The sequence below is a fragment of the Lepisma saccharinum genome, chromosome 10, assembly GCF_977018435.1.
Source record: "Lepisma saccharinum chromosome 10, izLepSacc3.1, whole genome shotgun sequence".
NCBI classification, from domain to species: domain Eukaryota; kingdom Metazoa; phylum Arthropoda; class Insecta; order Zygentoma; family Lepismatidae; genus Lepisma; species Lepisma saccharinum.
This window is the reverse complement of record NC_139238.1, coordinates 16,558,495-16,571,012: the sequence shown is the minus strand read 5'-3', so window position 1 is coordinate 16,571,012 and position 12,518 is coordinate 16,558,495. Positions and strand designations below refer to the sequence as shown.

General features: G+C 41.3%; 1 protein-coding gene across 1 annotated transcript in view; it reads left to right on the top strand.

The window, feature by feature from the left end:
- Nucleotides 1-12,518, top strand: part of LOC145993793 (G1/S-specific cyclin-D2-like) — a 76,453-nt gene that overhangs the window by 22,797 nt on the left and 41,138 nt on the right. Inside the window, exon 3 of the mRNA XM_083129596.1 lies at nt 128-284. Coding sequence (XP_082985722.1) covers nt 128-284 — 157 coding nt within the window. The remainder of the gene's footprint in view (nt 1-127; nt 285-12,518) is intronic.

Genomic DNA, 12,518 nt, shown 5'->3' with positions numbered 1-12,518 from the left:
TTTTCTTGTCTCATTCGTATCTTGATTTCCGTCCTGAATCCCTGAATACCATCCCTTTATTTGAAATGGAAATGTAGGATGTATATTCAATTATTAATTAACCCTTTTACCTATCTTTTTTTTACAGAGTTGGGAACTTCTAGTCTTGTCGAAGCTTCAGTGGCGGGTGACGGCTATCACGGGGTTCGACTACGTTGACCACGTCCTGGAACGTGTCTCCTGGTCGAAGGAAAACCCTTTGATTCGAAGGCATACCCACACGCTCGTCTCTCTGTGCTATACAGGTAAGGCCACATTTCAAATTTTAAACTGAAAATATTTCTTAATTGTATTGAAACCAAAGTTCGGTTTGATACTCACGAAAGTAACGTGTTACAATTCCTGTTACTTCCACGGTTACCACTCACAGTAACTTTCTGATGCAATAAGAACGTTCTTTAATAAAAATCAGGCAAAGTATGCTACAAAGTTACACATAATTCAGATTGCACCTTTTTATTTATAGATGGTTACATGTACAATTTAACGTCCAAAAACTTATGTCTTTAGGCAGTGTTTGAAAGTAACAATTACTTGTTTACAGGCATTCTAACTGTAACTAGCTACTTTTAAAAGTAAGTATTTGTAACACTAACAGAGTTACTTTTTGGAATAGAAGTAACGTTTTCAGTATTTACTTTTATAGTTACTTTAAGACACTTAGATTGTTAACTTGATAATTTGCAACGTGGGGGAAGAGCTAAATTTGGCAACTATGTGTCTTATCTGGATGCTAAAGTGGAAGGATTTTCATGGAATTGCCCAAGGCAAGGAAGCTAACAGAGCATATATTTACTTGATAATAATTAATCATTGATTGTGTGTAATTTATTTGTAACAAAATTTCTGGCAGAAAGTAACTAAAAATGACTTGCAGTTACTTTTTAAGTACCAGTTACTGTAACTGACTTACTTCTTAAAATGAGTAACGGTAACTCAGTTACTTTATGAAATACACTGGCGGCGATTAGGGAGGGCAGTCCCCCCCCCCCCGACTTTTTGACACTTTTGCCCCCGCACTATGTTAAATCTTACGTACCGAGGGAAAATAAACTGTCCTTGCCCACCTAGTTTTGGCACCTTGCCCCCCCCCACCAGTTTTGGAAGCCAATCGCCCAAACAACCAAGTAACTGAAACTCGGTTACTTTTTGAACCAAGTAACCATAATTCAGTTACTTTTTGAACCAAGTGAGGTTAGTTCAGTTACTTTCAGAAAGTAAAATTCCGAACACTGTTTGTAGCTTGGTTTACTTACTAATTTGCTTTACATTAAGTAATTTGTTTTGTAGCAAGATTCGAGACCAGAGACGAGACCGAGACAAAAATAAGACAGCCGTTAGTAATTCGAAACGAGATCGTGAACGAGACTACGCAGCCAAATCGCATATCGTCTCTATAATAGTACACTAAACCATACAGTCTATCTCCATGTTCTTTAATATCATTGCCGGTTCGACCAACATATGGTCCCCTTAATGCCGTTACTCTTTGGACAGTTATATATTCCGTCTCTCCTTCTCCCACCGTTCCTTCTTGTTCCAATTTGTGTCTATTCCTGCGGCTGCTTCCTTCTGGTTCATTGCTCCCTCTACTCCCCCTTCTTTTCCCAATGCAGACATGTAGCACACACACATGCACCATGTGCTCGGAGTCATTTGAAGGACAAGCGATACAAGAACAAAGCGAGTTTAAGCTTCCTGTGACAACACCTTGCAGAATTCAAGGCCGCCCTACTGTTACAGTTTTACTTAGGAGCATTGGACTTTCCAAGGTTACGCTGGTTACAAGTTGCTGTTCTTGCAGACTTAACCACATTTCTAGGCTTGGTAGTGAAATCGTGTACGGTGCGAAGTGGTTTTCAGAAGATATGATCTGGCTACATTGCTGTTTCAATTAAGATGCTACCAAAGATCTTGTAAATCCACACTTGATCAAGAGATGGCGCAGATCTTCCTCATCAATTGAATGTCGATTAAACTACTAACGTAGCAGATTTTAGAGTCAACGAACGACATACAATTCGAGTAATGCTTTGTCCTTTGTCCATGTTTGGAAAATGAAGGATAATAGTCATTTGAGCGTAGACGAAGAACACAAATTGTTGCCGAACACCGTAATTATGTTGCTGTTTCTAGTGCTGGAATGATTGACATTCTAGAATAGATCTGCTTTCCCCCGTTTTCCCTCGATCGAAATATTTGAACATGTAGTAGTAGATTAGAATAAGATTTTTATGATAACTATGTCAAAACGATCAGATTAGCTGCTTAATTGGAAGCATCAGCGTTATATAACCACGTAATAAACCGCATACAAACAATTATTTTTATCTACCGCGGGGTCTTGAGTGCCCTAATTGCCCCTCCCTAGGGCCGGCTTTGCACTGGGTCATCATGTTACCAATAGGATAAGGGTTCAAAGTAGCTACGAAAGAAAGGAAGGAAAAATATCTGCAATAATACACATTCTGGAGTATAAAAAAAATGCTCTTCTGGATTCCAGTATCGTAGTCTAAAATAACAGTTGGGGTAATGGTATAATCAAAGCTATACACACCCCAGGGTCGTCGTGGACAAGTCTAATCTTGATGGAGCGTCTATGATTAGCGGTTGCAATGCTCGAATACAAGACAACTGCTCGTGTCCAAGAAGAAGGAGTGTAAAAATCTCCCTGTCGATGGATGATGTCATCTATCGGTGATGCTGATGAGGAGAGGGATATTGCATATGTTACAGACATACAATGGAATGCTGCGGACCAGACCGTAGGACTTGAGGCAATCTTCCGTGTAGGGAGCAAGTGGGAGGGGGGGGTTGGAGAGGGGGAGGGAGCGTGATGTTATTTGTTCAGAGGCAGCTGGTGCAGCTCGTCAACCAATGGGAGAGCGGAACGGAACAGCTGGATGTGTTACGAGCCAATGGAAGAGCTCAAATTGCCATGCGGGCCACCCAATGGACATTCCCTCATCCTTTAGTATCCAACACAGATGCCCGTACACCTATGTACGAGGGGGCAACGGGCAGATAAGGTTACACGGACTTCTTTTCGCCTGGGGGCATCCAGAAAGGCATTCTAAGACCCTCAGGGAAAAAATACATAATTGGTTGCTCTTAATAATGTCGTTCCTTAATATATGCTCCCTCCATACCTTCAGTTTACATGCATCTGCTACTGTTGCGTGCAATTGAGAAGCCTTGAAAACTTCACGGTAAGTGAACTCGACCAGTCAAGGTTTTGCGATGAAAATGTGCCGCAACTCTGATCATAGTTCAATGGTTACAGTGAGGTACCGGTTTGACTCATGGTATATTTACCCCAACTAGACATGGTGACTAGTCGATTATGCTTAGAGGCTGATCAGGACACTCAAAGCCTATTTATTGAAACTAGAAGCTAGACATTGGATCCAGATCTATCATCTGATATTTCCTTCTTTCCTCGGATACTTTCCCGTTAACAATCCCTTCCACTGCGTCTTTAAGCAGACAGTTCGGGGTGCGAAATCCTTGGGGGGGACAAGGGGGATTTCTCCCCACAATCACGTCATAAAAATTCTCCCCACCAAAGTATTTCAGGGGATGGAGAGTTTTTGTTATAACAACAAAGATAAGCAATTAGGTTTGACTTCAAATATATTTTACCAAGTATAATAGGCGAAAACACACTTGTAACGTCAGGTTAATCGCGACTAGAGTGAGGCCGCCGTAACTCCCGGCGCGGGACCCGCCTTTGTGGCAGTGACCTTCTGTTGCCGCGTTTACCTACGGCTACCGCTGCTTCCCTGTTTCGGTAAGAAGCGGCAACTTTAAAATCCCCCTCCCCGAAGCAGCTAGCAGGGAAACAGGTTTTTGTCAATATAGCCATTCTGCGGTGTGAATGTGAGGCCGGTTCTTACCCTGGCCCGTGTGTAGAAAGCAAGAGGAAGCGTCATTTATCTGGGTTGGTTGAGGACCCCCCCCCAAAAAAAAAACACTAAGGATGATCCATGAGGGATTCGAACCCGCGAATAGACTTTTACAACTCACCGAAACACATGCAGCATATTAACTATTTCGAGAATGAATGTAGGTGTTTGTACAAGATGTCGATATTCAGATTGGCGACTGTGGGTTGAGGGGGAAATTGCCAATAACAATTTCAGCTGGTACAGGGCCATCGCGTGTCTATAGTGTCCAGGTGGCGATAATGATGCGAAGGGTGCTTTGTGTAGCCGCATGACACATTTCCATAGAGAATGCGATATCCAGGGGTGTTTTTCAGAGGGAGAGGAACGCAGGAAGTGAACCCCCAACGCGTCGTCGCAGCGAAACACTTTGTTTTGCTCCGAAGCACTATCGTGTTGTAGGTAATAGATGGATTCTCTACAACCATTTTATTGTGATGGAAGGCGCGTATGTATTTGTTTAGGTTTCAGCCTATTGCAGGTTCGATGCCCGTTACGAACATGGAGATGCGCACATGTTCTGATTGGAAAGGGAGGGAGCCTGCCGAGTGTCACTTCTCTCTGATAGCTCCAATAATATCTGTATTGATGCAAATTTGATTTTCAGTGAATATAATAGTGAGCAAATATAATAGTGAGCACCGCACAGTAATAATAATAAAAACACTTCTTTAGTAAATTTTATATATCGTATAATTAATTCAAATTTCTAAAATACATGTTCGAAAAATACGGCATTATCAGTTATACTTTACATAAAGTTTTTGACAAATACTGCATTTCGACTTCTGCCAGAATGTTACTCTAGACGAATGTGTGCCACGTGGAAGAGCATCAACTTTGAGTGACAGGTACAAGTCGAACATCAAATGGCAACAAAACGAGTACTGAACATTTGTCATTGTTCCTTTTCCCTAGTTGAAAATCTAACAATCCCGGGAACAAGCGTGCGGTGGTCTGTTGCACAAATGGCGAACATACGGGATCACTGAAGTGAGTGATTGTCGACAACATCTAAAGATAGAGCAATGAACCCAAGTGTTGAGGACGGGGAGGCTGCACACGTCTGGTGTTACAGATCGAACACCAGTAGATGTTTATTTGTCTCCTTTATCAAACAAAAGAAGCGAAGAGCTCAGAAAAAAGAAATATAATTGCCAACAGATGGCAGTCACCATATTAATAGTAACTTAACAGGTCTGTCAGATAAAACAAAACATTCTGATAGTTCTGCATAGAAGTTTATTGTCATTTTTTTATTACTTTAAAGTTTTACTACTATTATATTCAATCGGAGGTATTAGTTTCATTGCCTAGCTAAAAATTTGTAACATGCACAATATATTATTTAATGTTTTAATACTTCACTTATGTATTCACATTTAAAAGCAAGCGGTTCTTCTGTGCTTCTTATTCCATATGCACTGCCTGAATGTCCTGTAGTGTTGAGTTATCGACGAAACGATATCTTATGATGTGGATTCAAGACTCGCATGGAATTTTCATCGTGTTTGTTATTTAACTAACCATAATTCATTCTCATCGTCGAGTGTCGATACAACGTTTTTCTAGCTGACATTGTCAAAAACCACAGCTTTTCTTTGCATACTCTACGTACAGTGCATTTTTCTAGATTATATATTCTATACCAGTCTTTTTTTATAGCTTACATACTCCGTACAGTGCTTTTTTGATATCTACATTTTATGTGCATTGCTTTCTTTGCAGTTTCCATTATCTATTTTAAGGTACTTTTTGTGGCCTACATTCTACAAGTACACACGGTGCTTTTTGAAATCGAGGTACACAGAACATTTTTGTAGTCTTCACTCTGTGTGTAGCAAAATTCTCATTAAAATAATAATAATAAAATGCAGAACAATGTAAACTAAGGGAAAATTTTATAACATTTTGCTCCAATGGTAGTATGGTAAATGCATGTATAATGCTGGAAATTTTAAAACCCGGACCGTTAAATCGGGGTTTGACTGTACTACTTTATTTTGAATTACAGAAGGGAGGGGGTGCAGTACAACGATAAATTAACTAGAAACAACAGTTTGATATGAGGCTGGCACCAAAAATACACGAACTGATGTACTTTGTTTATAGTCGTTGCGAAACCGAGACAGACATGAAAAGTGCATCAAGGTGGAGACAGGGGCTAAAGGTGATCCCACCGGAAGTGCCCTCAGGAAGAGGGGGTTCTGCGGATACGGGCATTGTCAGAAGGGGAAGAGAAGCAATTTTTGTTATTCTTTCAAAGGTTAATCGTGTACCGTGAAGTGTGTCTGATAAAATAGACAGAAAAGGGTCTTTTGACCATCTTACATCGCCATTGGTCATGCAGTGGCGAACTTCTTAACCTCTGGAGGGAAGATTAAAAGAAGGGTCGAAGGGGGTGGAAGGAAGTATGGGGGGTATTGTGTTGCAAGGCGCGTGCTGTCGTGAATATAATCATGTTCTGGCATTCATGTACGTGAATGTTACTCTGGACTTACGTGGAATTCGTCGCGTGGGTGATGAGGGTAATGTCAGGGTGATTCTTTCGTTGTAAGCAGTGTTGCCAACTTTTAAGGAATATTTCAATCAAGCTCACACTACGAAACCTATTCACTAATATCAAAGGGTTTTGCTATTTTTTCTCGGAAAACCTGACATTGTGCGACCAGTTGACTTACAGAATACAAATTCGAACACGCTCCTACACCCAGCCTTTTTCTATCTTTGCGCCAACTATTTCCAGCACAGCTTCATTCTAAATTTCTAAATCTTGCAGCTGTTTTTCCTCTCTTCTTCATAGCGTCCAGGTTTCTGAGCCATACGATGCTACACTCCATATAAAACACGTCGTTAATCTCTTCCTTAGTTCTTGAAGCAATGTAATGAAAAAAAAAAGTATGATTACAGACAGTAAACAGACAATACATTTTCAAGCATCGGTATTGGTGGGAATCGGTAAGTCTCAGTGGCGGCGCTTAGGGGAGGGCAGTTGCCCCCGATTTTCGCCCCTAGTTTTGGCACATTGTCCCCCACTTTTGGTACCCAATCGCCGCCACCGGTATCGATAAGGATATAGGTTCAAAATGATATCGGCTCAACCGTAGTGCTAACCAATCAAATGAACGTTGAAAGCAGCAGGCAGGGATATGTTGAATATTCTGAACTTGAACTCCGCTAATCTTGTGCGCAGCGTCTACCTGTTCGATTGAACACGATTTGCTTGCACCAGCCTGACACTGGAATGTACAAGCTGTACATGATAATTGTTAACGCAGTGACCTTAGCAACACTGGCGTACGCAGAGGGGGGACTGAAGGGGCCACAGCCGCCTACGAAATTTTGAGAAAAATGAACATTTCCAAACGAAATCAGCGAAGAACTCGGGACAAACCAGAGTGGTAAATGCAAACTCGCCTTAAAATGACTCCCGATTGCAGTTTTTGAGGGGGGAGAGTTCTAAATGTACGTAAATATCTTATTGTGTATGTCGACCTCTACAGAGCAGCTATGAACACTCAGAGAACTAAACGCATCATATCGATTGATGCACCAGAATGCATCGATTGAAGCACGAAAGTGTGTTTTATGGCTTCTTCCAAGAATCAGATTCACATTTGATGCATTTGGGTGCATTTTTGTATGTCGTGAAAGAAACACCAAAGTGCATAATTTGATTCAAGTGAGGACTTATTACAGTCGAGATGCACTTCAATGCATTAGTTGATGTACCTTGATGCATTTTGATGTACCAGAATGCATCTTTTTCGATGATGCACTTAAACGTTTCGTCTGAGCTACATAAGCTCTGTAGCTCAGACCAAACGTTTAAGTGCATCATCCAAAACGATGCAGGAAGGTGCATCAAGGAACATCAACTGATGCATTCAAATGCATCTCGACTGAAAGAAATCCTCACTTGAATCAAATGATGCACTTTGGTGTTTCTTTAACGACATACAAAAATTCACCCAAATGCATGAAATGTGAATCTGATTCTTTGAAGAAGTCACAAAACACTTTCGTGCATCAATCGATGCATTCTGGTGCATCAATCGATATGATGCATTTAGTTTTCTGTGTGAACTTTTACAATTCCAGCCCCTTAAAGAAAAATATCCTGCGTACGCCAGTACCCTTAGCAGGGTAAATTAATAAGAACGGGTCCACAAACTTACAAAAGAGGCAAGAAAATAAATCACCGACTGGTACCCATGTCAGAGGAGTTGTTCTAACCGGAAGGCGCGAGCGACGCGTGTGGGGCCACAATTATCAGATTAAGGGGGCAAGACGTCGCTTGTTAAACTTGAGATAAACTGAATTTCTGTCCAGTAGTTCGACCCTGCCCAATCATTAACGAATTTAAGCACGGGAATCGTTAAGGGTTGATCGACTCCACCAATTTCGCTTTTTCCCCATTATCTTGCGGTCCATCTATCCCACATGTCCGTCTGTTTATGCCCCTGCCTCGTGTATCTATAGGAACGAGTATGATCCACATCTGCCAATCCCTCTGATGCGTCTATTTCTGGGTCCACCACCTGTCCCTTGTCCCTGCCTACCAGAATTCAGGAAGCAAGGACAGGAAGACAACTGCCTCTTTCTTTTCCTTTTTTTCCCCAATACACCCGTTTTTCGTTTCCTAATATAATAATAAATAATAGATATGGATGATAAGATGAGAAAGTAGAGGTTAATGTACAACCCTCTGCTATCTTCCGGTTGGTTGCAGCCTTTCCCAACCAGGGTCGTAATTGTAGATTGTTGGTTCTTCTAATTGTAGGCATCAACAATGGTGTAATTGAAAAATCAATCAATAAGAGTTAACTGTTAGCACGGCATGCCTCGGGCCCAATGTTATTCACAAACTTGATTATATCAATATGAAACTCATTTAGTTTAAATACAGGGTAAGTTTAAAATATATTCCCGATTTCAAAATTGTCTTGCAATTTATATTTTCAGCAGCAGAGGTAAACACAATTATGGCTTGAGGAAAAGAAAAATAAGTCCCTTTTAACAAAATTACGAATTTGCAGTATTCCTAGACTTATTTTCTCGAAATGTTATTGTCAGCTGGCTCAGGGGTCCCTAGGTCCGAATCCTTTGCAAAACATGTGTTCCTTCATTGTTGTTGATTGTTTGATTTGATTTATTTTACTTCGCATTTCTGACACTTTTGGCTAAACGTGAAGATGATGATGAGTTATGACAGGAGCGTATATTCTAGGCTAGCTAGGCTTTCTGCGAAGCCTGAAGTCTAGAGAATAAAACAGGAGAAAATCGATCAGAAATTGTAAATACAATTATTCATATCAGTGAGATGATGATGGTAATTATGGAGTTGGCAACCTGATTTATTATGAGTTGGTAACCTGATTCCCTATGAGTTGGCAACCATATTTCCTATGAGTTGGCAACCTGATTTCCTATGAGTTGGCAACCTGATTTCCTATGTGTTGCCAACCTGATTTCTTATGAGTTGGCAACCTCATTTACATTTCTAAGCATAGCCTACCACGTGACATGGTGAGATAGCCCAGATCTCGGATTCAGTATACGCCACTGAGTTATGATATGATGAAATTGACGAAGGGATACTTACAAAGAACATCCATACACAGGCTAGGATTCGAACCAGAGACCCCTGGCATCTTAGTCCTCTTAGATAACCATTCCACCACGGAGACCTGGTGGTGTTCCTTCATTTCACCATTGATGCATGTGGTTGCGATTGAACTAGGGAGGTAGAAAAGCCTGGTAAATTAACCTGAAGTAGCAATACAAACACCACTGATTACTTACAATGAGAAAACTGTAAACTGTTAAGTAAAACAAAGGAAAGTTAATAAAAAGAAACCCAAAATTTCGATAATTTATATTCATTTTGGACAGACAAGCCACATTATGTTAGAAATCAAGAGGCAATACACGATGGAATGTTATTTTTCAGGATGTAGGAATTCCCGAGCATTTTCAATAATTTCCTAGCAAGGCCACTTATTCAACAACACATACTTTCTAAAATTGGCGTTGGAAGATTGGGACACCCTGTATATACTGCAGCGTAATATACACACAGTTAGGTGGCGTGGAAGTGGTTGTGAGCCGGAATGAATGTTCTCCAAGAAACCCTCATAAATTCCAAGAAGGTATATTCCTCGAACTTTTGGAACTTGCCTCGATTTACAACTTCAAGTTCTGTTGCGATTACACGGAAAAATCATAAAAAGACTAACGGCTACGTCATAGTACCGATCTAGTTTCTATCTTAACCATTTAGAGTAAGAATCAAGAGGTTTGTCAAGTAAGCCAGCTTACAATGGATTTGATTTTTCTTGGAAAACAGTACACCGCGTAGGTACCTTTGCCTGTCAATATACGGTATGTGGTATTTAATCGAGGCATGAGTTATACCTTTTCCCGCCAGGGTTCTTCTTAACTCTAATTTTCCTCAGAAACAATTTATCTTTTTTTTTCAGTCTTCCGTTTTCTCCAGCTCCATGCCTTTTCTCCAGAGGTAAGATTACGGTAACGAACCTGTTTTAAAAGCCCGATCCAACTTGGAGGGGAGCGGCGGGGCACTACAGGTGCGAAATGGACGGGTAGTCTTACCACCGTCGGCAAGGTTTTTAAAGAGCTCACCCTTCTTCTTTTTTTCCCTCTTCGGCTGCAGCCAATTTCCCTCGTGAGCGTCTTAAGAAGTTTAAAGGACTGAGAAGTTTCTTGCATCATACCGGGACAGTAGCTCCGGCAGGTGTTGGGAAACTGGAGAGTTTGTGGAGGCGGAAGGTTACGATAGGGGGGTGGGGAGGGGTTGTGGACCGCTGAAAAGATCTTATACTTTCCGCTGGATCGACGCTGCGGCAAGGCGGGATATTTTCAGAGGGAAAGAATGGGATTTTTTCTAAAACCGAGACATTGGAGGGAAATTTTGAGATGTGTTTCTTGTTTATTTTTCAGATTTGCTTTACTTGATTGATTCGGTAAATTAACGTCGATTTTCTTCCACTTTTTCACTAATCGCGACGATGAGATTGTATGGTGATTCAGTTCAATTCGACAGTCTTCATTCTCGGGCAATTTTGAGCTAATGCTGATCTACCACCTAAATGAATCAAATAACAAAGAACTTGTGTATAAAAAGTACTATTACTACACAGAGAAATGACAAAAGAAAACAGATTAAATGTATACAGTGCGTCTGTGCAAATAAACGACAATAATAATAATGATAATAATACATACATTATAACTTAGTTTCCCTAAAGTAAAATGTAATATATTTTCTGATACTTCACAGGAATTTTCCATTTTATTTACTGATACTATGGAAAGTTTTTATTTTTTATGAATTTCTCGCAAATTTCTTTCCCGCCAACGTGCAAGCGGAATATAATTTCTTATTACAAAAATGGAAAAAAAAAAAAACAGTCAAAAGAATAGGAAATTTCTGAGGATGGCAACACTGCTTCATGCAAGACATGCTTTCCATTGCATCGTATGTCCTTTCAGACCCGCTGAATACAAATCTGGTTTCGCCAGTACCAGAAATCGTCTCCTGCCTCGGCAAATTTACATTAAGCCGCCATTGTACTGGGGTTCCCAATGTGCAAAGGTGTCTCTGGACGCATCGGGGGGAAAAGGGGGGGAGGGTTTTTATACCGACTCCCTCATCCCCTTTCCTGCAGACCCTACCGTGGGGTTCCAAAAGAGAGGGAGCGAAGAGGCCAGACGATTATGCCCTGGCTGAACAGCACCTGGTCCTAAAACCCAGGCTCGTGCCACCAGGCTTGTATGTGTCGGCTGGCGTACGACTGCTCTGATATGTGGGGGTGGAGGCACGCTTCCTCTATGTACGCCCCCCTCTTCTTTCTTCTTCCGGGACCGAAAGCTTTTCTTCTTCTTCTTGAGGATTCTTCTCCCAAGATGCCACGCGTCTGGGAAGGTGCTTCGCTTCCAATGACCTCCAATGGCCTCCCCCCACTTCGTATCCACAGAGGCCTCAGTCAATGCAGCTTCCCGTTTATCTTGCATCTCGTCTCTGGATCTTTTCATGAAATCATCACAAAAGGATTTTTTGAGGAAAGCCTGGTGTGCCAAGAGGTCATAGCGTCCACTTTGGGGGGTACCAAGTTTCAGAGAAATGCTCGCTGAGCAAGATTTGCGCTCACTGAGCAGATTTGCGCTCAATTGACGGGTTTGGTGTGTTTTACTCCAAAACTTTCATTGCAACGCAAGATGCAGTACTTGTGTAAAGAACTATGGAAGTCACACTCGCATGTCAGTGTTTGAAAATGGAACCCGCCAGTCCATAGCCACGTCTTTCATTTTTGCAAAGATCAAAGCATATATCCCAATGTGAAACATTAACTTTTCAATGCATATTTTCAATCAACGGTAGTGTTGCCCACGGGACGAGACGGGACAGGCTTTTCAAAATTCGAGACAAGACGAGATTGACCATGTGTCATAAGACAAACGAATATTTTCGAAACGGGACAGCATTTCCACGAGGCTTCACGAGACGAGACA